We start from the raw sequence: 22,998 nt of genomic DNA on the forward strand, positions 1-22,998 counted from the left end.
CTAAAAGTTCCAAAATATAAAATCTATTATAACTGAAGCAAGCAATGGTAATGCAGTGTAGACAAACATCTTGTAGAGAAAATCATCATCATCATCGTACTGAGTATGTCCCACCAATAGCAAAGCTATGGTAGGGTCTGAGGAGTAAACATGGAGACATGGAGTAACGGTTACAATTTAAAGAATTGAAATTGGATTTTACCATTTCGCCCTCATAGGTATCTTCTTGCGAGTGCTCGGACCTTTGTATCAAAATGTGAAGATGTGACACGAGATCCAGGTAGGTAGAGAGGATTCAAAAGAGTCTGCAAAATGTTAAAAAGTAACTAAATGATGTTGAGAAGTCCATGCGCGCTTTGATGCCTAATTTTAAGGGTTTATTAAACCAAAATGTAAATTACTTTCACCTTTTTGATTTTGTATGAAAGAAAAAAATGATCTGAGAAAGGACTACTGGCCTTGCACCTTTTTTAATTTGTATAACAGATGCATGTCATTATTTAACTTGCTATAAAAATGCTACTAACCTTCAATGATAACATTATGACAAATTCAAAGTACGCTTTATACAATGAACAAAATGCATGTTTATGGCATACAATGATAGAAAGGTGAAACTAAGTTACATTTTTGTGCACTTAAAGCTAAATTCAACTATCAAAAGTTTAAACACCTGATAAGGTAAAATGAATTTACCTTTATATAAAGCTCATGGACCTCCTGAAAGAAGGTTTTGATTCCATCATCATTACGGGAGTCATGAAGCAGCATCAATCGTGTATGTATAGCTTGAGTCAAGAAAAATATACGGAAAGAATTCATAAAGTAATACCTTGATGAAACAGAAATAACCCAAGTATAACCATTTAACAATTAAAAAAGCAAGTTTTTTCAACAAAAAAAGGATATGACCAGCTGTCACGTAAACTGACACCACCAAATCATTGAACCGGTCAATCGCTTTCAAAAACCTGGAAACAGACATGGTTGAAATAATATTACAAGAACAACAACACTGAGCTGCAACGACACATTTTTCTTGATTGAGTGTTAAAAGAAGTTGTTATAAGTCTTACATAGCACTTGTTGTCCAGGCAAGATCCTGTACAACATCCAAGGCAGCATGAAGGATAAACTGATGCTGATGTGCAGCTTCTTCTTTCTAAAATTGAATAGCAAAATATCAAAATAATACGATAGCTTGAAAAGACATTCATATCAGTAAATATAGATTCAATGGATGTGAAATTTCTAAGTTGAAACATGGTTGTACAAATTAAGGTTTACGAATGAAAAACAGTTTTATATAATTTGGTAAATAGTAAAATATTGCAAAAATCCACAATTGATTAATAAAAGGAAATCATACTTTAGGGGCAGTCCCAACTTCAGCCTCGTATATAGGAATGTCATTTTTGCTAACAATCATAAAACACGCTGTGGTAGCCATTTTCTGTCAATTATATGCATATCTGCAACAAGAATTTGTAAACGCATTTACAAACCAAAGTAATCATATCCAATAAGTTAACTGGACTATATCATTCATATGCATATCAACAATTCCTTTGCAAAAGTAAATTTCAGAAATGCAAACTACATCCTAGGGATGCACAAATTGTGGTTCGGTTTGATTTTTACCCTTAGCCATAACCATAACCATAACCATAACCGAACTTCGATTTCAGTTAACTGGTTTTGGAGCTCGGTTATGGTTCAGTTTCGGTTAATTGTCCAAGCCAAGTTTGAACTACAATTTACCAAAATGAACATGGAAAAGGAAGACATCAAACGAGAATTGCATGAAGATTAATATATACATATTCTCAAGGTTTTGCGTTACAACATTGGCATAGAGACCCCGAGGCGTTCAAATGAGAACCAAAAAAATTTTGAGAACTGCGAGATCCACGCAACAGTATTGTACATTTTGATTTAAATGTGGTACACAAGGCAGATATTTAACCACTCATACTCTCTCTCCCACTATCTACAATTATCTTTTAAGCATTATTTACAAGTGCAATATGCCGTTCTCGTAGTTCCTAACATACTTTCAGTTCTGAAAAGAATGCATCCCTACATACATATATACGTATATTCATTTCAACGTAAGAATGTCTTAATTAATTTCCGTTCGGTTCAGTTATGGAACATCCTTAACCATGACCACAACCGATTATTCAGTTAATCAAATAACTTTAACCATAACAGTCACTAACTTCGTTTATCGGTTAAATAAGTTCAGCGGCGGTCCGGTTATCAGTTAATTTCAGTTGCCTAAACATCAAACCTAACCTAATTGAAAACAGAAATCGCAAAACCAGGTGCTGGATCAAATTACACTAGTTATCTATAATGCAGACTTGAATCTATTGTTCTATTTCACTATTCACTTTCATCTGAATGATCTAAGCAATAAGCAACTCAATTGTTGTATAATATATTGAAACCCTAGAATGAACTACAGATACATAACATCAATATTTTAGCTTCAGAATCTACGGTTCAGATCTAATTTCACAAGCACCTACATAATTTGGGGAAATAGCAAACCCTAACTACTAGCAATTAGTTTTACATAGATGGATATCTCCGAACAAGCAATATATGCATGTATGTTGACGATAGGAATACGTACACTGTAATCTGATCGGATATCTACGGCGGAGCAGTGGACGGATGCGGTGGTGGAGTTTAATCTCCGATCCGATCAACAAGTATAAGTTTAATCTACGGTTCGCAAACACTTATGAACGGGATTTTGTGTACATTTCCGTTCATTAAGGAAATTAAGGAAATAAATATGTCAAAGAACACAAATAAAATCGTCTATGACCAAAGATTGAGACCAATTTTATCAACGTGAATAATGAAAACATGTAAATGAATCGAACGAACATAAACAAGTGCATGTTCGTGTTCATTGATTTAACTTTAATGAACACGAATACTTAATCAAATAAATAGTTATGCTTAATAGAATAAATATTTATATTCATACTCGTTTATTTTAAAAAATGAGCATTTGTGTTCTTTTATGTTCGTTTGTTTAATATCTAAACAATCATAACTGAACAAAGATAAACGAGCATAAATGAACATGTATGAACAAATGTAAATGAATATAAATGAACATAAATGAACAGATTAACAAATATAAAACCTTTAAGCAGATGATTCATCCATATATTATTTAATTATTTTCTTTTAATACATAAACAAGCATAAATAAACAAACATAAATGAATGCAAATAAACGAACGTTCATGAACATAAATGAACGAGCGGAACATATGTTTATGTACGCGCGTTTAATTAAACGAACACAGTTTTTTTGTTCATGTTCGTTCGTTTATTAAATAAATGAACACAAACGAACTTCCCGTCGTACGATTCACGAACAGTTCACCGAACATTCGGTTTGTTTGCAGGCCTACCTAGAATATACGCACGTGTTCGCTTCGTTTTAAAGGCGACTTGCCTTTGTATATCGAATCGGAACGTAGTGGTTAGAAAGTTTTTTTTAATGGCGACTTTGTTGTATTTATGCTATCGCAATCTCCAAATTTGGAAAGCCTCTTTGCCCAACTATGACAAAACTATGTTGTTTACACTAGCTTTAGAGTTTAGTTTGGACGTTCCTTTGAAAAACCATATCGTCAGCTGTCATTTGACAGTTGTTGTAACGCTACAAAAGCATAACTCTCCGGTGTAACACATGGTGGGATGAAAACATGGGTGGTCTCAGGATTCAAACTGACAACTTTGCATAAAGCCAAACTCAAATCTTTCATTGAAAAACCCAAATCTCCTACCACTAAAACACAATTGATGAATTGTTTAAAAATACTATGATCTTAAACCGTGTAATAAAAAATGCTTCGCAAAAATTTAAAAAAGAAAAAGAAGGAAAGAAAACCAAAAAGATATGAAAAGACAAAAAAAGGTAAAAGAAAGAGTTAAGCCGACGCCTCACGTTTTAAATACAACACTTTAACCAACTCATCAACTAATTCCAACAAATAAACTTTAGCTACTCGGGGTCCATATCTAATGGTGAAAGTCGAAAGGTTAATATACATCACTTTAACCAACTCATCAACTAATTCCAACAAATAAACTTTGGCTACTCGGGGTCCATATCCAATAGTGAAAGTCGAAAGGTTACTATACATCCGTGATCATATATAGTGTTGGGTAGTCCAAACCCCACATTTTTGCTGTTTCGGGTAAAAACCTGTCCGTCCAAAAACCCACAGGGAGTTAAACTTTGTTGGAATTGAATTCATATTTGAAACTTTACGGGCCCTAACCCAAGTTATAGCATGTATGTTGGTATTAGTGGTTTTTCAGTTATTTTGTTTACCTATAAACATATAACCATCAAAAAATCTCAATTGTTAACTATTTTCGTTAATTTATTGTTGTTATATTTTGGTTACTCACTATTCGTGATCACTATTAACCGACTTGACTTTGTTAAACATGACGTTTGCGTTGAAAATTTTACAAGTCTTTGTGCAATATGATCACCTTGCATTAAAACATAGCATAAAATGTTTACACGTGTTCTTATATACGTGTTGATGCGGTCATCGTGTTCTTGTAGATGAGTTAATAATATATACCTAAATACGTTATTATTATAATTATTAGTGTGATATATGTTTAGATATGTTTTTATTAGTATGGCATTTGCTTATGATACACAATTTAATCATTAACCAGTAGATCGATACAATTGTCGTCGGGACAATTTTTTAAAATGGTGGCCCCTTTTACCCTCCAACCCTAGCTTGTAGTGAGTAGCGATGACATGTCATCGGAACAGGGTCCATAAAATCTAATTATGAATTTGGTTTGAAATATCAAATATGAGAGAATCAATTTGATAAGACCACGTATTATGACTCATATTTATCATTATTTCCAATTCTTAACGTCTGCGCCACCTCATTGCTGACTCAGCTTTTCCTCCTAATTTAGCCTTACCACTTTATGATTCATTTTATTTAAAAATATATAAAATGAAAAATAAACAAATCTTGTTGGACCCTTGAAAGAATGACCACCCTCAATTCACGTGCGACCGTCTACATGTGGTGTGATGTTTCTCTCACTCTTTTCGAGGGATTTTCCACGTAGGACTCTTTGGGTCTTCCATGAGACATACCCACAGCCTTAAAAGTTAAATCAGTATGTGCCCGAATATTCATATGAGATTTGACATCAACAAATAACGATCGAAACTATCAAATTTATTCAAGAAGACGAAGACACTACATAAGACCTCTAAACCGAAACCGTAAACATGACAACAAAACCAAAGACCAAACATACATGAACGTACTACATCTGAACAAATGTATGCATTTGTTTCTGGGAAATGATGTCCAAGTTAACCCGTGAGCATGATCGGACGGTTTCCGCGGCTATCGGAATCACCGGAAGGTTATCACAGTTGCATATCTCGATCATGAACCCATCTGGATCATGAAAGAATAACTGATCCACGTAGATTCCACCTTCTTCGACTCTCTGTCTCCTGTAAACTATATTCATCTCAGTCAGCTTCTTCTCCACCGCTCCCATGCTCTCACACTGTGATCACACTCACACACCTCAAAAACATTAAAATATATTGATCAAAACTATAATAATAATAATAATAATAATAATAATAATAATAATAATAGTTTAAAAATTTGTTACCTGGAAAGAAATATGATTATCTTTAGGGTTTATTTCGCTTTTCTTGGTCATGTTATTAGGGTTTTCTGATTGTAAAAGATGAATTCCGATTCCGTAATTAAATAACCTGCGAAACAATCAATCAATCAATATTAGAATATTATCAGAGCATTAATATCAAAGACCGAAACCAAAAGTTTTCAAAGTCTGACCGTACAACGGACTGGATATTGGATAGCTATTAACAATTTTCATAATAATCGTCCATATATATATATTGTTCAAACGACTTTTCTAACCAATAGTTTTTTAACGTTTTGACTTCTTGGCCAAAACGACCGTTTGAGTCTTTTAAACGACAGTTTGATGGCGTGAAATCAGATAAAAGTGGTATGCCCTTACGGTAATCTTGATTTGTAATTTCACCCTTTGTATAAAATAAAAACACATTTGTATATACCAAAATTGTAAATACTTGTATCATATAATAATTAAGAAAATAAAATAATTAGCATGTTACACTTATAATTAAAATATATATTAATTTAAGCATATATATATATTATGCTAGCATGAGAATGAAATAATTACCATGCATCGTCAAAATCAAAAGAACCAGGCCTTCTGATGGGGACAAATCCTAGAACGTTAGTGTAGAAAACAACCGATTCTTCGACCGAACGACATACTAGCGAGATATGATTTAACGACTTCAAGTGCAACGGATTTCCAGCAATCTCCATTTTTCGACGATCAAACAGTCGTAAACCAACCAAATTAAACAACGAGGACAACGTAAGTTTATGTGAATATTAAGCAAGATTGTTCTTGCACTACAAAGATTCAAAAGATGGCACTGAATAATATTAATGGGAGTGGTGGATGTTGAGAGTGAAGGTGAGTTTATTTATAGACTGAAGATTTAGTAAGGTTGCCATGTTCTGGAGTTTTCGTATCCACGTGTCACTGTGTCAGTATAGTCTACAAGTTGACACGTGGTTCCACGTTGCTATACCATTCATGTGGCTTGTGGGCCATGCAGGCAAACCTCATCAGCTTTCTTTTTTTCTAACGGCAGGGTATTGTAAACCTCTCTCTTCTGACTACGTCCTAGGTTGACTCTTCCACCTCCGCAAGACCGTCCCTTGTATGTGGGGGAATCGAATGGAATTTGTAAACCTTTGTTTATATCATGTTCGAATAAGGGATTAAAGCCCTGATTTGTTCCTCAATTAGGCGCCCTTCGAATTAGCTTTAATATATAGGAATTGAACCTACGTCTCCATTTTAAGAGAGCATATCTCTTACCACTAAACCAACTTCATAGATCGGTTTGGTTCAGTTAATATTAATTAATAATAATATAATAATATAATATATACAGCTGTAAATATTAGGTATGGGACATGTTGGATTAATATAAGTTAAACCTCTCTAATTTTTATATTAGATGTAGCACCAATAATATCTTGTCTAGTATGGTTGAGAAGATAGTGGAAGAAAATAATTTTTTTTATACAAGCTGTAAAATTATTTTTATCAACTTTGTAAATATCATTTATATGTAAATATGTGTGATGTAAGCATTATTTTTCGGGTTAATTTGGGTTATGTCGCCTGTGACAGCTTTGTGATAAATTAAAGTGTATTAAAATGGAGTTAAGATAAATGAGCACAAGATCTTGATATTTGAAGTTAAGTGTTCGAAACTGTTACATGCGAATATGAAAAGATAAATAAGGAGTGAGAACTTGTTCTGCATAGGAGAAAGGATAAACTTTGGAGTAGTTTAGTAGGAGTCGTTGGTAATTGTTTTTTAGATACAAGAATTATTGGAAACCCTAAGAATGTGAAACACCCTTTATGAACCACAACACACCTGACTGAGACACGAATGGATGAAGTGCCTGGCTACTATAGCGCGCCATGGGGGGCTCTGTGTTATGACTTTGGAGCAGAGTGACCTAGCGTGGAGTCGCAGCCCAACGGTGTTGCACGGCTCAATTAGTGCGCCTTCTGCGAATGTGTCCGGATCACATGGTGCAACTGATTAACACGACTTGGGTCTTGCAACTTATACGGTGTAGCGTGATGTGACGTACCCTCATACTCTATAATTAAAATATAACTTTTGTATATGTAAAATATAGTTTGTGTACGTAGCTAATTAATAATACAACGGTACGTACTCATTTTCTATGAAAACTAAAATATAACTTTTTCACATAACTTTCTTATATCAACATTAAATTTCAAAATAACTCGTGTTACATTATAAAAGCTCGAAAAGTCCTAAAAGAATATTAAATTAATAATATAACTAGGATTTGTTTTTTTTATTAAGTATGGATATTGAATTGTTGATTACTAGCTTTTGTGTGTCTTTCCATGAAAAGGTATGAATAAACAGAATTGAAATACTATAAGTGTCACTTGTCATGCAACACTTCACTATCATGTATAATCAGAATTGAAAATGTATTCATATCTATAAGCGTCACTTATCAATACTATCATATAACACATCACAATGATGAATAAATAGAATAGAGATTCATATCTGTAAGTGTCGGTTATCAATATTGTCATGTAAAAAGAGTCCGCCTTATCATGTACGGCTCAAACAACGGCATCCATCGATGTGAATATAACACCACCACCTTTTTTTTAAGTGGGTTAAAGCATATTAATAATAATAATAATAATAATAATAATAATAATAATAATATCAACTAAAGTTATCAGTTATAAATATTTAGCTATTAGAACAGTATAAATAAAACGTTATATTTTATGTGCAATGTATACGCACTGAGATGATTATAAATGTTATGAACACATGTAAGACTAAGTAATGAACTAAAACAGATAGCATGCTCATTGATCTATATATAGGTAGTAAAACAATCGTCTAATCTCTTGTTACCGGACTAGCCATGCCAAATAAAAAGATACCATATTATTTATAGAATTACACACTAAACTAACGACACATCTATAGATATACACTGTCTTGAAAAGTTGGGGATTCAAGGACAGAAAACTGCAGTCGATTTCGTAACTATTTAGTTAATGAAAGTCGATTTAATTAGTTACATTTTAGGTAGTGTTTGGTATGCAGGAATGACAGTGGAAATGAAATGATTCATTACGTGGGAATGAAAAAAGTGGTGTTTGGTTGCTCAATGGAATAGAATCATTCATTACACATAGAATCTCATTCCATCAAAACCATTTCTTCCCACCCCTCTTCTTTTTTTCATTCTATTCCTCCTTCACCATACTTTCTCAACAAAACCACCACCTAACAATGACCACCACCACTATCAATGCTGCCACCACCACTTGACCGCCACCGTCGTCATTGCCACCACCTTCGTCACCACCACTGCTGCCCTTACACCGCCACCACCGTCGTCGCCGCCTTACCATCGCCATCACTACCAATGCTACCACCGCTTGACCCCCCCCCCCACTACCACCACCACAACCACCGCCCACCACCACCGTCGCCACCGAAACCACCACTTTCGTCGCCGGAGCTACCACCACATCGCCATTCCGGGTTTTTTTTTTTTTTTTTGTAAAAAGATATATTTTTAGATAGGAGTGTTTTTATTATTTATATTTCATTCCTACAATTTTTTTTATACCAAACAACATAAAACAATAATTCATTTCATTCCTATAGGTTAACCAAACAAGACATATGAATGGTAATTATCCATTTCATTTCCTTATACATTTCATTCCTTCTCTCATTCCATTCACCATTCATTCTATTACCTCCGACCAAGCATACCCTTAGTTTTTGTACTCACCCTATAAGTATGTTAAGCAAAATATGTTAATTACTTAATTTATGTGATTTGGACTTATTATGAAATTGAGATCACAATATGACAAAACGAGCATCACAGCAAAAGAATATAAATCGTTAATTTTAAACAAATTAAGGGTCGATTTAATTTGATTGCACGTGATTGATTGATCATGCCCAACCAACACCAGGTAATCCTAGATCGGCTCTTCACATCCTCAAGTGACCTGTTATATTAATCAAATTAAATAAACCAGAAGCATTATTGATATCATATGTAGACTAGTGATTACCATATATTGAAAGCTGAGTCATATGCGAATTAAAATATAATTTATTAATTAATCACAAATTGTTAGTTACTTACTTAAATACATAGTTTATTAAATAGCATAGGCTTGTATGTTTTAATGGTATTAAAATGTGTATATGGTGATATTACTTCTTACGTGATTGAGAATTTCTAGTCTCTTTGCATTTTAAATAAACTTTTATGTGTTGTGTTAGTTATAACAGAGATCTACAATGAATATAATTGGCTATATGCTTATATATATTGGGAAAGTATATAATGAAAACTCATTTAAGTTGATAAAACTCGTGAAAACCTTATGTAACATCATTTTTTTTTGTTACACACGTAATATATGTTGTAACATTTAATACAAAACATCGAAAACTAATAAAAAAATGTTTTGCTATCTTTTAACATTTTTTTGCTAATTTTTATATATGTTTCAGGAGGGAGAACAAGTTATGCTTATGTTTACATTTTTTTTATTAACTTTAATTGTGAACTACAAGATTCAAACTTTAATTAAAAACATGTGGTTGAGAATGAGTTTCTAGAGTTTTCACAACTCAAGTGGGTTTTTATTTTAACCTTACCCTATATATATATGGGTGAGTTAAAATAAAAAGAGATAGTTTTCTAGGAATAATTCATAGTCATTGGATAATGTTAATCAATTGTTGAGATTTAAAATTACCAAAAACCGATATAGTTTCATAGAATTACTCTTTCATCATTATAACCGACATAGTTTCCTATAATTATTCTTTTACCAAAGGTTTTAATGCCAAATGTTAAAAATCTATTGGTTCTTATCATTTCTAGGAAACTCTTTATTCTTATTTGAACCATTTTCTATATATATATATATCTACCTATTCTAATAAAGTAAAATAAATAAGTACACTTGTCATGTTTTGGTTAATTCTCACAAATTTTTTTCCCTCCAAAACTAATATACCATAATATGTGTAATAAATCAATAATTATTCACTTTCCTTTTACACTATATTTATATAATATCTATATATTTTTATAAATATAAATACTAACATATTATTGTACTATATATTTCAAAATACTTGGTGAATTCCAAAAATCAACAACAAATTATGTTTCTCAAATAAAAATTGTTTTGGGTTTTTTGTGAAAGTTAAATTTGATTATATGGGTTAAAAGTTGGTAAATATATTGTTTGGTACAAGTTAACCACATTTGGGTCAAAATTTATTACGGGTTAAAAATGAAAATTTTGAATATTTTTAAAAGTTTGAGAATGCAAAATAGATTTATTGCTAAATTTGTTATGAGTTCAAAATGTTGACTTTAAAATGTCAAAAATATGAAAGTTAGAATTTTAAACATTATTCGGGTTTCAAGTTTATTTTAAAGGCATTTTTTGAAATAATCAAAAGGTTCAGGATAATTGACTATTTTTCCCTCAACTATTAAAATTAAAGAAAAGATTGCAAACACTTTCGACATGCCACCCCCATGCCTATCAATGCTTCTAACTTATATCAAATTTGAAATATTTATGTCAACATTAATTTTTTCCTTCAATAGTGATCAAAATGTTATATGGGAAGCATGTCATGTAAAACTATACTCAAATGAAACAAAATACTCACAAAATTGAATTGGTTAACATGCTATTTTTTATGTTGTCAAGAAGCCCTCTAAAACTTATCAAAATCATTTTTATGGTGTAGCTCAGAAAAACATAGTTCTTGAAGAACATCCATTGCTACAATTTAATATCCTACTTTCTTTTGATGGGTGGTAAATTGATAAATATATCAATAAAGGTAACGCCTCTTTTGTATTTAGGCTGAGTAGTTAGAACTACAATCGTATGAGAAGTCTTATTTTCGAAATTGGTTCATAACCAAAATTCTTTTAATTATACATATATGACACCGAGAATGAATTTTTCAATAGAAAGAAGCATTCTAGGGTACGATTTTGCATGGTCATTTTTTTTATTATGTTCATTTAAAAAAATCATTTTGTGATATAAATAAAATCAATTTATGTACACATTGTATAGATATAAGTATAAATGTGATACATTTTATTCGTATACGTTATGTAATTATTTGTTTTACTTATAATTTATAATTTGAATTATCCTGTGTGTGACACGGACTCTAAAACTAGTATGTGTATATATATTATATATTAAATAACAATCTAGCCATTTTTAGAAACTTATTATACCATATATTTACATAAACTAAAATTATGAAAAGAAATCAACTATTTAAGTATTTTATAATTGGAGAGAGTTCTTTTAGATGTTGATATGTGATAATCACTTGTGGACTTAAAACCATTTTGTTCTTTTAGAATGACTAATAAGTCACATAACTCGCTACCTCTAGTTCTAAATCTAAATATTTGTCTACCTTAGAACTTGAATTGTTACCATCTAAAAAGGAATACCACTATTTACATACTTTGATATCATTAGGTTAGAAGCGATGATAATGTGATACACGTTACACGCCTTAAGGAGCAACAACAAAAATTTATTTTACATTCTTTTCAACTAGTTTAACAACCACACAACAAAAAGGATTTGCAATAAAACTATCACACCTATTAATAAAAGAAATTAGCCTGATGGAGATGAACAAACGTACCCATCTTTAAGCACATCCAATTCCACCATAAACAAAATCCTATTTACTTTTATACAAACAATGTTTTCATATTCAGGTTAACAGTATAACCAATCGTCTTACTGGTTTACTGATAAGACAAGTCAAATTAATTTTAAACTTCAAATGACATTATAAATAATTTAAAATTTTAAAAGTTAAATGTATAACCTACTAATTTAAAATTGAGTAATATATGAAACTAGCTTATCTTTTGATGTAAGTTTATAATATTAATAAGATATGAAGCTATACAAATTAAAAAATAAAAGTTAATTTGGCCTAGTGGTTTTTTTTTTAATCCGACATGTTGTGCCTAAGCTATTGAACATTTTTTTTAAAGGTAAATTTCTTTGCTGGTAGTGGGACTTGAGCCCAAAACCTTGGTATTAAAAGACTCCGTCTCTATCATTAGTGTTAAGAGCTATCAAACATTACTTAATCTTTATGTGTCAGCCATAGCAATGTTTTCTTTTCTTTTATTTTCTTACGTTAAAGACATCATGATCTCATTTAATCAGCTATATTAATTGAGTGATAAGTAAATGAGAAAATAAAGAATGGAACAAGCCAAGTTATACTAATCAGCCACCATATCGTAATAAACTATTAAATAATAAAAGACTGCTAAAAGTTTAATTCTAAAATAAACAATACACGTAATCTGTCCTTAAGCTAAGAAGGTTTAGGGATGACATTTTATTATTTATGTCACATGAAAACATTGTTGGAAAATTTTTGTGAAATATATATATATATGTTTAAACTTTGAATTATTTTATTTAAAGTTGTTAGTCAGTTAGTCAATTAGTCAAAGCCATTAAAGTGTCCTTTAATTTGATCAAAAAAATTAAAGTTTTGGTTAATGATTCCTTTAATTTGGTCAAAAAATTAAAGTTTTGGTTAATGATGGTTGAATGGTTTCAACTTTCTACTAGTATAAATACCAAGGGAGCTCCTTGGTTGTAGATACACAAAAAACACAAAATTAACACATTCTCTCTTGTGTTTTCTCCAACTTTCTCCTTAAAAAAATTCCAACATTCTTGAACATCTTCATCATTTTCTTTAAGGTACTATTCAGGTGCAAGAGCCCTCCCTGGCAGTACATATTACTTAGGAAGTTGTACCCTGGGAAACAAAACGGGGAGAGACCCGGAATTTGTTTTAAGGGCCCCGTGTAAAACACGATCCTCGGCCACAAAGACTATGACACCATTCTTCTTCTACACCTTTCTTGCATTATTTTATTTCAATTGTATTATAATTTTGATTTTTTCTGGTGTAATTCGTATTGTAATTTACTTGATTTCCTAGATAGGCTTAATTCCTTGTATTGTAATCATTTTATTAAAAGTGTTTTTATACGCGAACGGTTTCATACAATCTTAAAACAATTTTTTTTAAAAATCACCATTCATGTATTCAAAACATTCTCGTGTGACTCAAACTAGTTTTGTTTCACGCGGTTGTGTTTTTAAAAAACATTTTTTTTCCGTTTCTATTCAAAGGAGCGACTTTGTAGAAACGGAAACCGGTTACAATCCGGATTTTTTAACGCTAAACTCTTGGAAAAACCCATTGTTTGGTCCCTTCAAAGTTGGACTTAGAACACCTTCGGTGGGTTAATTCGAGAGTTCGGATTAAAAAGTTTTGCGTAACTTTAATTTAGTGGGAGCGACCACTATAAATATTTCCGAAAAACTAACTTAGCATAGTTTATTTTTCAGAAAAAATGGCATCACCGTCATCGAGCAAGGTTACCGGTACGCATTTGTCCGTTATAGTAGGAGCGACTACCATGGCTAATCACGCTGAAAAACCCGAGAAGTTCTCGGGTTTGCACTTTAAACGGTGGCAACAAAAGATGTTCTTCTATTTGACCACCTTGAACCTTGCAAGGTTCTTGACAGAATCCGCTCCCCTAGCCACTAACGCGGAGGGGGAGACCGACGCTCAAACTTTGAGTGCGGTAGATGCGTGGAAGTATTTGGAATTCTTATGTTGAAACCATGTGTTAAACAGTTTAGTTGACGTGTTGTATAACGTGTACTCTTCAATAAAGTCTGCCAAAGAATTATGGGAGTCTTTAGACAAAAAGTACAAAACGGAGGATGCGGGAACAAAGAAATTTGTTGTCGCCCGTTTCTTGTACTATAAAATGGTTGACTCTAAGACTGTAATTAGTCAAGTCTAAGAGGTGCAAGTTATACTTCACGACATCTTTGCTGAGGGAATGACACATAGTGAGACATTTCAAGTGGCAGCGATGATTGAAAAATTGCCTCCTGGTTGGATTGAGTTTAAGAATTATCTTAAACACAAGCGAAAGGAGATGACCATTGATGATCTTATTGTTTGACTTCGGATAGAAGAAGACAATAAGAGAACTCAAAAAGGTAGCATAGTGGATGTTTCCGCCAAGGCTAACTTAGTCGAGTACGGTCAATCCTCCAAAGGGGGCAACAAGGGCCAAGGCAAAAGTAACAAAGGGAAAGCGAAAGTGGACCTTGGTGTGAAGAAATGGGCTGTGAAAAAGAAGCCTCCACCTTTCCAAGGACCATGTTACAACTGTAACGAGATGGGGCACTGGGCGAACCAGTGCAAGAAACCGAAGCGCGAGCGTGCGCATTTGGTGGACGAGGATGGCACTCCTCTCGTGGCAATGATTACCGAGGAAGTGGCTTTCATCGAGGAAGTCAACGTTGTGGGAGACGCTCCCAAAGGGTGGTACGTTGACACCGGCGCAACCCGCCATGTTTGCGGTGACAAACAACTCTTTATGAATTTCAAAGAGGCGGCGGGTGACCAGAAGCTTTACATGGGGAATAAAGCGACTGCGGACATCATGGGGGGAGGCGATGTGGTTTTGAAGTGGATTTCTGGCAAGGAGCTCACGTTGAAAGAAGTTCTCTATGTTCCCGAGATTCGCAAGAATCTTGTCTCGGAATGGATGCTCAACAAGCACGGATTTCGCTTGGTGATTGAATCGGATAAATTTATTTTATCGAAAAATGGAATGTTTGTCGGCAAGGGTTATGTCGACAATGCTATGTTCAAATTGAATGTAATTGTTGTCAAAAATTCTATGAATAAAATTGCAGCTTTTATTTACATGATTGAGTCGTCAAATTCTAATTCTTGTGTTTGGCATGGTAGACTAGGTAATGTAAATTTTAATTCAATTCGACGTTTAATTAAATTAAATAGCATTCCATGTTTTAAAATCGATTCAAAATATAAATGCGAAACATGTGTTGAATCCAAACTAATGAGAAAGCCTTTCAAATCGTTTCAACGAATAACCGAACCCCTTGATTTAATCCACACCGATGTGTGCGATTTAAAAGCCACTCCCACAAGAGGTGGAAATAAGTATTTCATCACGTTCATTGATGATAGTACTCGGTATTGCTATGTATAATTACTTAAAAGTAAGGATGAAGCAATAGACAAGTTTATCTTGTATAAAGATGAGGTTGAAAATCAACAAAAACGGAGAGTAAAAACTTTGCGAAGTGATGTTTCACCATTTGGGGAAATATGCGCAAAAAGTAGCCTAATACATGAGCGTACCCCACCTTATTCTCCACAATCAAATGGCATTGCGGAACGAAAGAACCGTACATTAAAAGAGATGATGAATGCCATGTTGATTAGCTCGGGCATGAGCTACGACTTGTGGGGGGGAGGCTATTCTCTCGGCCAATTATATCTTGAATAAGATACCCCGCAAGAAAACGGACGTGACTCCGTATGAGTTATAGAAGGGTAAAAAACCTTCATACAAATGCATTCGAGTGTGGGGGTGCCTTGCCAAGGTGACAGTTCCGCCACCAAAGGCACTAACGATAGGACCTAAAACCGTGGATTGTATATTCATTGGATATGCACACCATGGTAATGTGCATAGGTTTCTTGTACATGAGTCCAAGAATCCCAATGTACATGAAGGCACTATTGTTGAGTGGATGACCAACGATTTTTTCGAAAATGTGTTTCCCTGTTTAAGGAAAACACATGCGAGTTCATCAAGAGCGGTTGATGAAGCAAGTACATCAAGAGCGATTGATGATACTGTTCATGATGAGAGACATGAACGACCCGAAATTGAGGAATGTGAGCTTAGACGAAGCAAAGACCAAGGATTGAAAAATCCTTCGGTCATGATTTCGTGAGCTACATGGTTGAGGGTGAGCCCAATACCTACCGCGAGGTGGTTACCTCCGCAGAATCACCTCAATGGAAAGAAGCAATTAAGAACGAGATAGATTCTATATTGCAAAATCATACTTGGGAGTTAGTAGATCTTCCGCCGGGTTGTAAATCCCTTGGATATCGTTGGATATTCAAAAGGAAGATGAAAGCCGATAGAAGTATTGATAAATACAAAGCAAGGTTAGTGATCAAAGGGTATAGAAAAAAAGAAGGTCTAGACTATTTTGATACTTACTCGCCGGTCACGCGAGTAACCTCAATAAGGTTGGTTCTTGCAATCGCGGCCTTACGAAATTTGGAAATTCACCAAATGGATGTAAAAACTGCATTTCTAAATGGCGATTTAGATGAAGAGATTTACATGGAGCAACCCGAGGGTTTCTCCACCCCAGGGAAAGAGGGCAAAGTATGTAAACTAGTCAAATCATTGTATGGTTTGAAGCAAGCTCCAAAACAATGGCACTTAAAGTTTGATCGTGACATGCTTGACAATGGTTTCAAAATAAACGAATGTGACAAATGTGTCTATGTGAAGGACACACCAGGAGGTTATGTGATTTTATGTCTTTATGTAGATGATATGCTTATCATTGGGAGTAATGATACTATGATTAAATCTACAAAAGATATGTTGAAAGCGAGGTTTGACATGAAAGACTTGGGTCTCGCGGACGTGATTCTTGGGGTTCAAATTACTAGAACCCAAAATGGTCTTATATTGAGTCAATCTCACTATGTGGATAAAATTCTTGAGAAATTCAATAATTCGCGTTGCGTCAACTCCAATTGATACGACCCACCATCTATCTAAAAATAGAGGCGAGGGTGTTGCTCAGTTAGAGTACTCAAGAATTATTGGTAGTCTAATGTATCTTATGACATGTACTCGACCCGATCTAGCTTATGCCGTGAGTAGGCTAAGTAGATATACTAGTAATCCGAGCGTGGAACATTGGAAAAGTATAACACGGGTTCTAAGGTACTTAAGATACACAAGAGACTATGGATTCCATTATAATCGAGATCCAGCTGTGATCGAAGGATACAGTGATGCAAAATGGATTTCGGATATAAGAGATTCTAAATCAACAAGTGGATATGTATTCACACTTGGTGGTGCAGCTATTGCTTGGAAGTCTTCTAAGCAAACGATTATGGCTAGATCCACGATGAAATCGGAGTTTATAGCCTTGGATAAATGTGGTGAAGAGGCGGAATGGCTACGTCAATTTATGGAAGATATTCCAATATGGACAAAGCCTTTGTCGGTTATTTGGATACATTGTGACAGTTAATCAGCAATTGGTAGAGCCCATAGCGTGATGTACAACGGCAAATCAAGGCATATTCGACGTAGACATAACACGGTACGACAACTACTCACAACGGGTGTTATCACGATTGACTATGTGAAGTCAAAAGATAACATTGCAGACCCGTTAACAAAAGGCTTAAGCAAAGAGTTAGTTAACAAGTCGTCAAAAGGAATGGGACTAAAGCCCATGGGAAAAGGGGACATGAGGGAAACCTAACCTAGTTGACTGGAGATCCCAAGATCTAGGTTCAATAGGACAACTTAATCATGAAACCAAGGGTGGTCACTGTGGGGGAGTACCCCAAACTAAACTAAAGGGTGTTGCGTGCGCGCGCGTCCTACTCCATTCCAATCAGTGACACGTGTTGTAAGGATAAGCATAATAAAGGTTAATGATTTGTGGAAATCAACAAACCTATTGCTTTTAATGATTCGAGCAAGAATCACCTATGTGAGAGAGAACTAGGGTCGGTTCGAATGGATTTTGGGGCAAAAATCCTAGAGCTCTCGCAGAACCAGGCTATTGTTTCAGGAACATAATAGGACACGACAGTGAGGGGTTGGCCAAACCAGGGAGAGTGTTGTGTGAAGTGTATTGTCGTTTACATAAATGGGGGTATGTTCAAAGACATCGTATCTACAACCGCTAGGAGACTAGGTATGCTTCACAAAGGAAGGTTCAAAGGGTAACACCTACCTATCCTGCAATGCTCAACCGTTGAATTGAATATAAGAAACTTGCATGTATGGATTGATCTCAATATGAAAATGAAATGAGTTTTGTTTTTACATATGGGGGATGTTGAAAAATATGTGGAAATGAATAAGTTTTGTTTTCACATGTGGGGGATTGTTGAAAAATTTTTATGAAAAAAAATATATATATATATGTTTAAACTTTGAATTATTTTATTCAAGGTTGTTAGTCAATTAGTCAAAGCCATTAAAATCTTTAATTTGGTCAAAAAAATTAAAGTCTTGGTTAATGGTTCCTTTAATTTGGTCAAAAAATTAAAGTTTTAGTTAATGATGGTTGAATGGTTTCAACTTTCTACTAGTATAAATACCAAGGGAGCTTCTTGGTTGTAGACACACAAAAAACACAAAATTAACACATTCTCTCTTGTGTTTTCTCCAACTTTCTTCTTAAAAAAATTCCATTATTGATCATCTTCATCATTTTCTTTAAGGTACTATTCGGGTATTAGAGCCTCCCCGGCAGTACATATTGCTTAGGCCGTTGTACCCTGGGAAACAAAACAGGGAGAGACCCGGAATTTGTTTGAAGGGCCCCGTGAAAACACGATCCTCAGCCACAAAGACTACGACACCATTCTTCTTCTACACCTTTCTTGCATTATTTTATTTCAATTGTATTGTAATTTTGATTTTTTTCCGGTGTAATTCGTATTGTAATTTACTTGCTTTCCTAGATATGTTTGATTCCTTGTATTGTAATCATTTTATTAAAAATGTTTTATTTTTATATGCGAACGGTTTTCTACAAACATTATATTAAATATGATGAAAGAGCCTTAGACACGCTGCACGACAAGTGACCATATACTATTTCAATTGTACTAGATATATAAACAAATATTTGTCACCTTTTCTTCTCACATGCATATTAGAAAATCATGTCATGTATATAATCTTATGCATTATACTAATATATTATATCTTGTGACTATACACATCTACCACGCATGTTAAACATGAAAAATTATGAGACACGTCTTCTAGCTCATTAGTCTAACAAGTGCTTGACGGACTGTAATCATTCTCTCTCATTATTAATAAACCAATTTTTTTTTGTTAGTATTTTAGTGTAATTGGATTAACTGGCTGATCAATTTAATCATAATAAACATTAAGCAAGTTCGGGGATGTGTGGAGTACACACTTGCTTTAGTTTACTGTGATGTTAGGGGCGAAGCCCCTAACGAACGGGGGTCCGGGGACAGTGCCCCCGGTTGCGGGGTTCTAGAGGCGGCAGCCCCTAGCAGGGTCCAAGGGGCAGCGCCCTGGTTGGGGTTAAGCTGCCAGGTCAGCTTGAAAAAATTTTATTTTCGTTAATAACGCTTCATTAAAAATTCATTAGAAAAATGAATTTTATGATTATGTTACACATAATCATAAGCATTATTTGAAGTTATTTATTAATAAATTTTAAATTTTGAATAGATAACTGCTTGAAGCAGTTATTTTGAATACAACTGCCCTGGTGATATATATGTTATTGGATTGATCGACAAACGCTCTGGTTCATCTTCCTCACAAAAATTCCATACGAAATTCTTGTCTCAATTTAGAGTTTTATCCGATTAAAGTGTTTTGGAGAACCACCAAAATAACTTTTAATCTGAAAGTTATCACACGACTCTCTAAATAATCCAGGTTAACAGTGTCCCCGGAATGGGTACTGTACTGGGCTAACTTTGCCCCCGGAATGGGTACTGTACTAGGTTAACAGTGTCCCAGATGTCCGTAAAAGTATAATTACATCGCTAATATATGATTATTATAATGATTTGTCACAGTTGTTTAAATTAGTGAAACTCACCAACTATTCGTAGTTGACCCGTTTTTTTTACATGCTTTCTAGGTACTCCCAAACTGGAATAAGTGCTACATGCTTGATGATGCGTGTTTTTTTGTGGAAGCTTAGTGATCATTTTGTATTAAATATGTTATTGTACTGTTGGTAAAACCTATGTGTTAACGCCTAGACGGGAACTAAACTTGGAACAATGTAATATGATGTAAATTAATGTAGTGGTGTTTTCTTTATAAGCAATGCTGTTGATATCAGATGTGTCTGTTGCATCCCGTTTATGTTTCCGCTGTGGTTACGGGGTGTTACAGAACTTGGTATCAGAGCCATTGGTTATAAAGAATTAGGATATCTTTAAAAGATACCTAAAATATAACCAGTAGCTCAAGTATTATAGGATCTGAATATCAACTAATAATTTATAGTGACGAGATCTGGATGAACTTGGATGGACAAGTGAGTTATTATGGTCCGGAACATAATAACAGACTTGTCCGCACGAGGGAATTCAGGGGAAGTCACGGGGCACATTAATAGGTAAAATCGGCAACATATGTGTAAGTATATGATAATATTTTTATGTGACAAAGTTGTATAAGTATGTGTATATTAATCATGATTTACATTATGGAAGAAACTATATGTTTGCTAACTTGTGTACAGGAAGGGATGTCGAGATCAAGAAGTTTGTCAGTGGAGGAGGACCCGGAGGAGGTCAGTTCCGGGAACTCCAGGAGCTTACGCTTAGCATCCAGCACTGAGCCTACTGAGACTAGCCATAGGAGTGCTAGCTTGTCCTCCCCTGCTAGGGTTGCCAGATCCCCCACCCCACCCGCACCACAGGTCACCCCCACCCCTCCCAGACCCGGTCCCCGCCTCACGGCGCGGATCAGTGTCCTTTATGTCCCACCTACCTCTACCCCACCCAGACCTACTTACCATAGGGGCGAGTCCTCCCTCCTCCAGCCTGAGCCTGTGCCTCCACCCGTGTGGGGTACCCCCAGGCTGGAGAGGGATGAGCGTCCCTCCTCCGAGGCTGCATGGCTCCGAGTGCTCCACGAGTAGGTGGTTGATCACACCGTCGCCTTGACGGTGGGTATTCAGAGGAGGAATCACTTGGCGGACTGCGTACTGGACAGCCAGTACGCGATTGGCCAGCTGAGGAGGGAGGGTGTATACTCCCAGTGGATGATTGACCGGATGGAGACGCTGAACCAGGGTTTGATGGCGGTGTTAGTGGTGATGGTGACAGTGATGGTGTGGTTGGCATACCACCATGTTTAGTTATGTTAGGGTGGTAGTAGTCAGGGTCCGCTTTTTGATACTCTGTGTAAGCAGTTAGTGGCGATGCTAACATAGAGTGAATCTTGGGTAGGTATAGTACAGCCACTAGCCCATAGGGGGTCTCTTTTTGTTTGGGATATCATTGTAGATACTTTTGGGTATCATTCAAGCACTGACATGTCGAAATGATGCCGATGTAGGACCGATGTATGAAAACTTGATCTATGGGCTGATGTTTATGAAATGTGTACTGATGCTTATGTAATATGTACTAATGTTTATTAATGAATGGAATATGTGTTGTGTATTGAGACTGGAAATTGTATTAATTATATGTATTTTCTTAATGTTGTGTAGAATGGCACCAAAACGATCAGCTCAAATGTCAGAAGGGGATGTGAGTCGTCTGATTGCTCGGCAGTTAGAGGCGGCGATACCGGATATAGTGTCGCGCATCGCCGCTATTATTAATAATACGACCAATCCAGCCCCTGCGAGCAATCAAACGACCACCAATAATGATGGGGAACAAAATGTTAATCCTCTACCGAACGGTAACCCGATTCCGAGTAATGACGCACCGCCTAGGGTGGTCGTTACAGACAGTAATGGCCCTATACCCAGTGTAGAAACGAACCACACTGAACCGACTCCTGCAACAAGGGGATGTTCAATTAAAGATTTTATGTTGTGCAAGCCCCTAGATTTTAGCGGGTCTGAGGGACCAAATGGGTTGGTTAAGTGGATCGAGAAAATAGAGTCGGTTGTGAACATCAGTAACTGCCTTGAGGATTATGTTGTTAAGTATGCTACCTGCACGTTCACGGACCATGCCTTGACATGGTGGAACACAATTGTGCAGGCTCGCGGTCAGGCAGCGACAAACCGCATGACCTGGGCAGAACTCAAGGCCCTTGTGCTGGAACATTTCTGCCCGAAAAACGAACTGCAGAAGTTAGAAAACGAATTGTGGAACCTGGAGATGCAGGGGGCAGACCACTTGGGTTATACGAACCGATTTAATGAGTTGTCACGATTGCTGCCGTGGTTGGTCACCCAGGAGTCAAAGAGGGTTGAGAGTTATATATGGGGACTAACCCCAGTAGTAAGGAGTATAGTCAACGCTGGGGGACACCAGACGTTTGAGGGTGCGGTGAC

General features: G+C 35.3%; 1 protein-coding gene and 2 pseudogenes across 2 annotated transcripts; 1 reads left to right on the forward strand and 2 right to left on the reverse strand.

Annotated features, from left to right (window-relative positions):
* Window positions 1–162: 162 nt before the first annotated feature.
* LOC143533653 (transport protein particle 20 kDa subunit-like) lies at window positions 163–1,450 on the reverse strand. Its single transcript, XM_077028356.1, has 5 exons — window positions 1,370–1,450; window positions 1,077–1,162; window positions 907–971; window positions 697–779; window positions 163–305 (listed from the first exon to the last, which is right to left on the reverse strand). Exons 1-5 carry the CDS (start codon window positions 1,448–1,450, stop codon window positions 213–215), a joined length of 408 nt encoding a protein of 135 aa, XP_076884471.1. The 3' UTR covers window positions 163–212.
* Window positions 1,451–5,352: 3,902 nt separating this feature from the next.
* LOC143533692 (glyoxylase I 4 pseudogene) lies at window positions 5,353–6,437 on the reverse strand (annotated as a pseudogene). Its single transcript, XR_013135404.1, has 3 exons — window positions 6,286–6,437; window positions 5,716–5,821; window positions 5,353–5,604 (listed from the first exon to the last, which is right to left on the reverse strand). The product of XR_013135404.1 is annotated as a glyoxylase I 4 pseudogene (transcript).
* An 11,116-nt stretch (window positions 6,438–17,553) lies between these two features.
* Window positions 17,554–17,982, forward strand: LOC143533693 (secreted RxLR effector protein 161 pseudogene; annotated as a pseudogene).
* Window positions 17,983–22,998: the final 5,016 nt, after the last annotated feature.

Source organism: Bidens hawaiensis, unplaced genomic scaffold, assembly GCF_021521415.1.
Source record: "Bidens hawaiensis isolate Kalapana, Puna unplaced genomic scaffold, B.hawaiensis_p1.1 tig00009828_1, whole genome shotgun sequence".
Classification (NCBI taxonomy): domain Eukaryota; kingdom Viridiplantae; phylum Streptophyta; class Magnoliopsida; order Asterales; family Asteraceae; genus Bidens; species Bidens hawaiensis.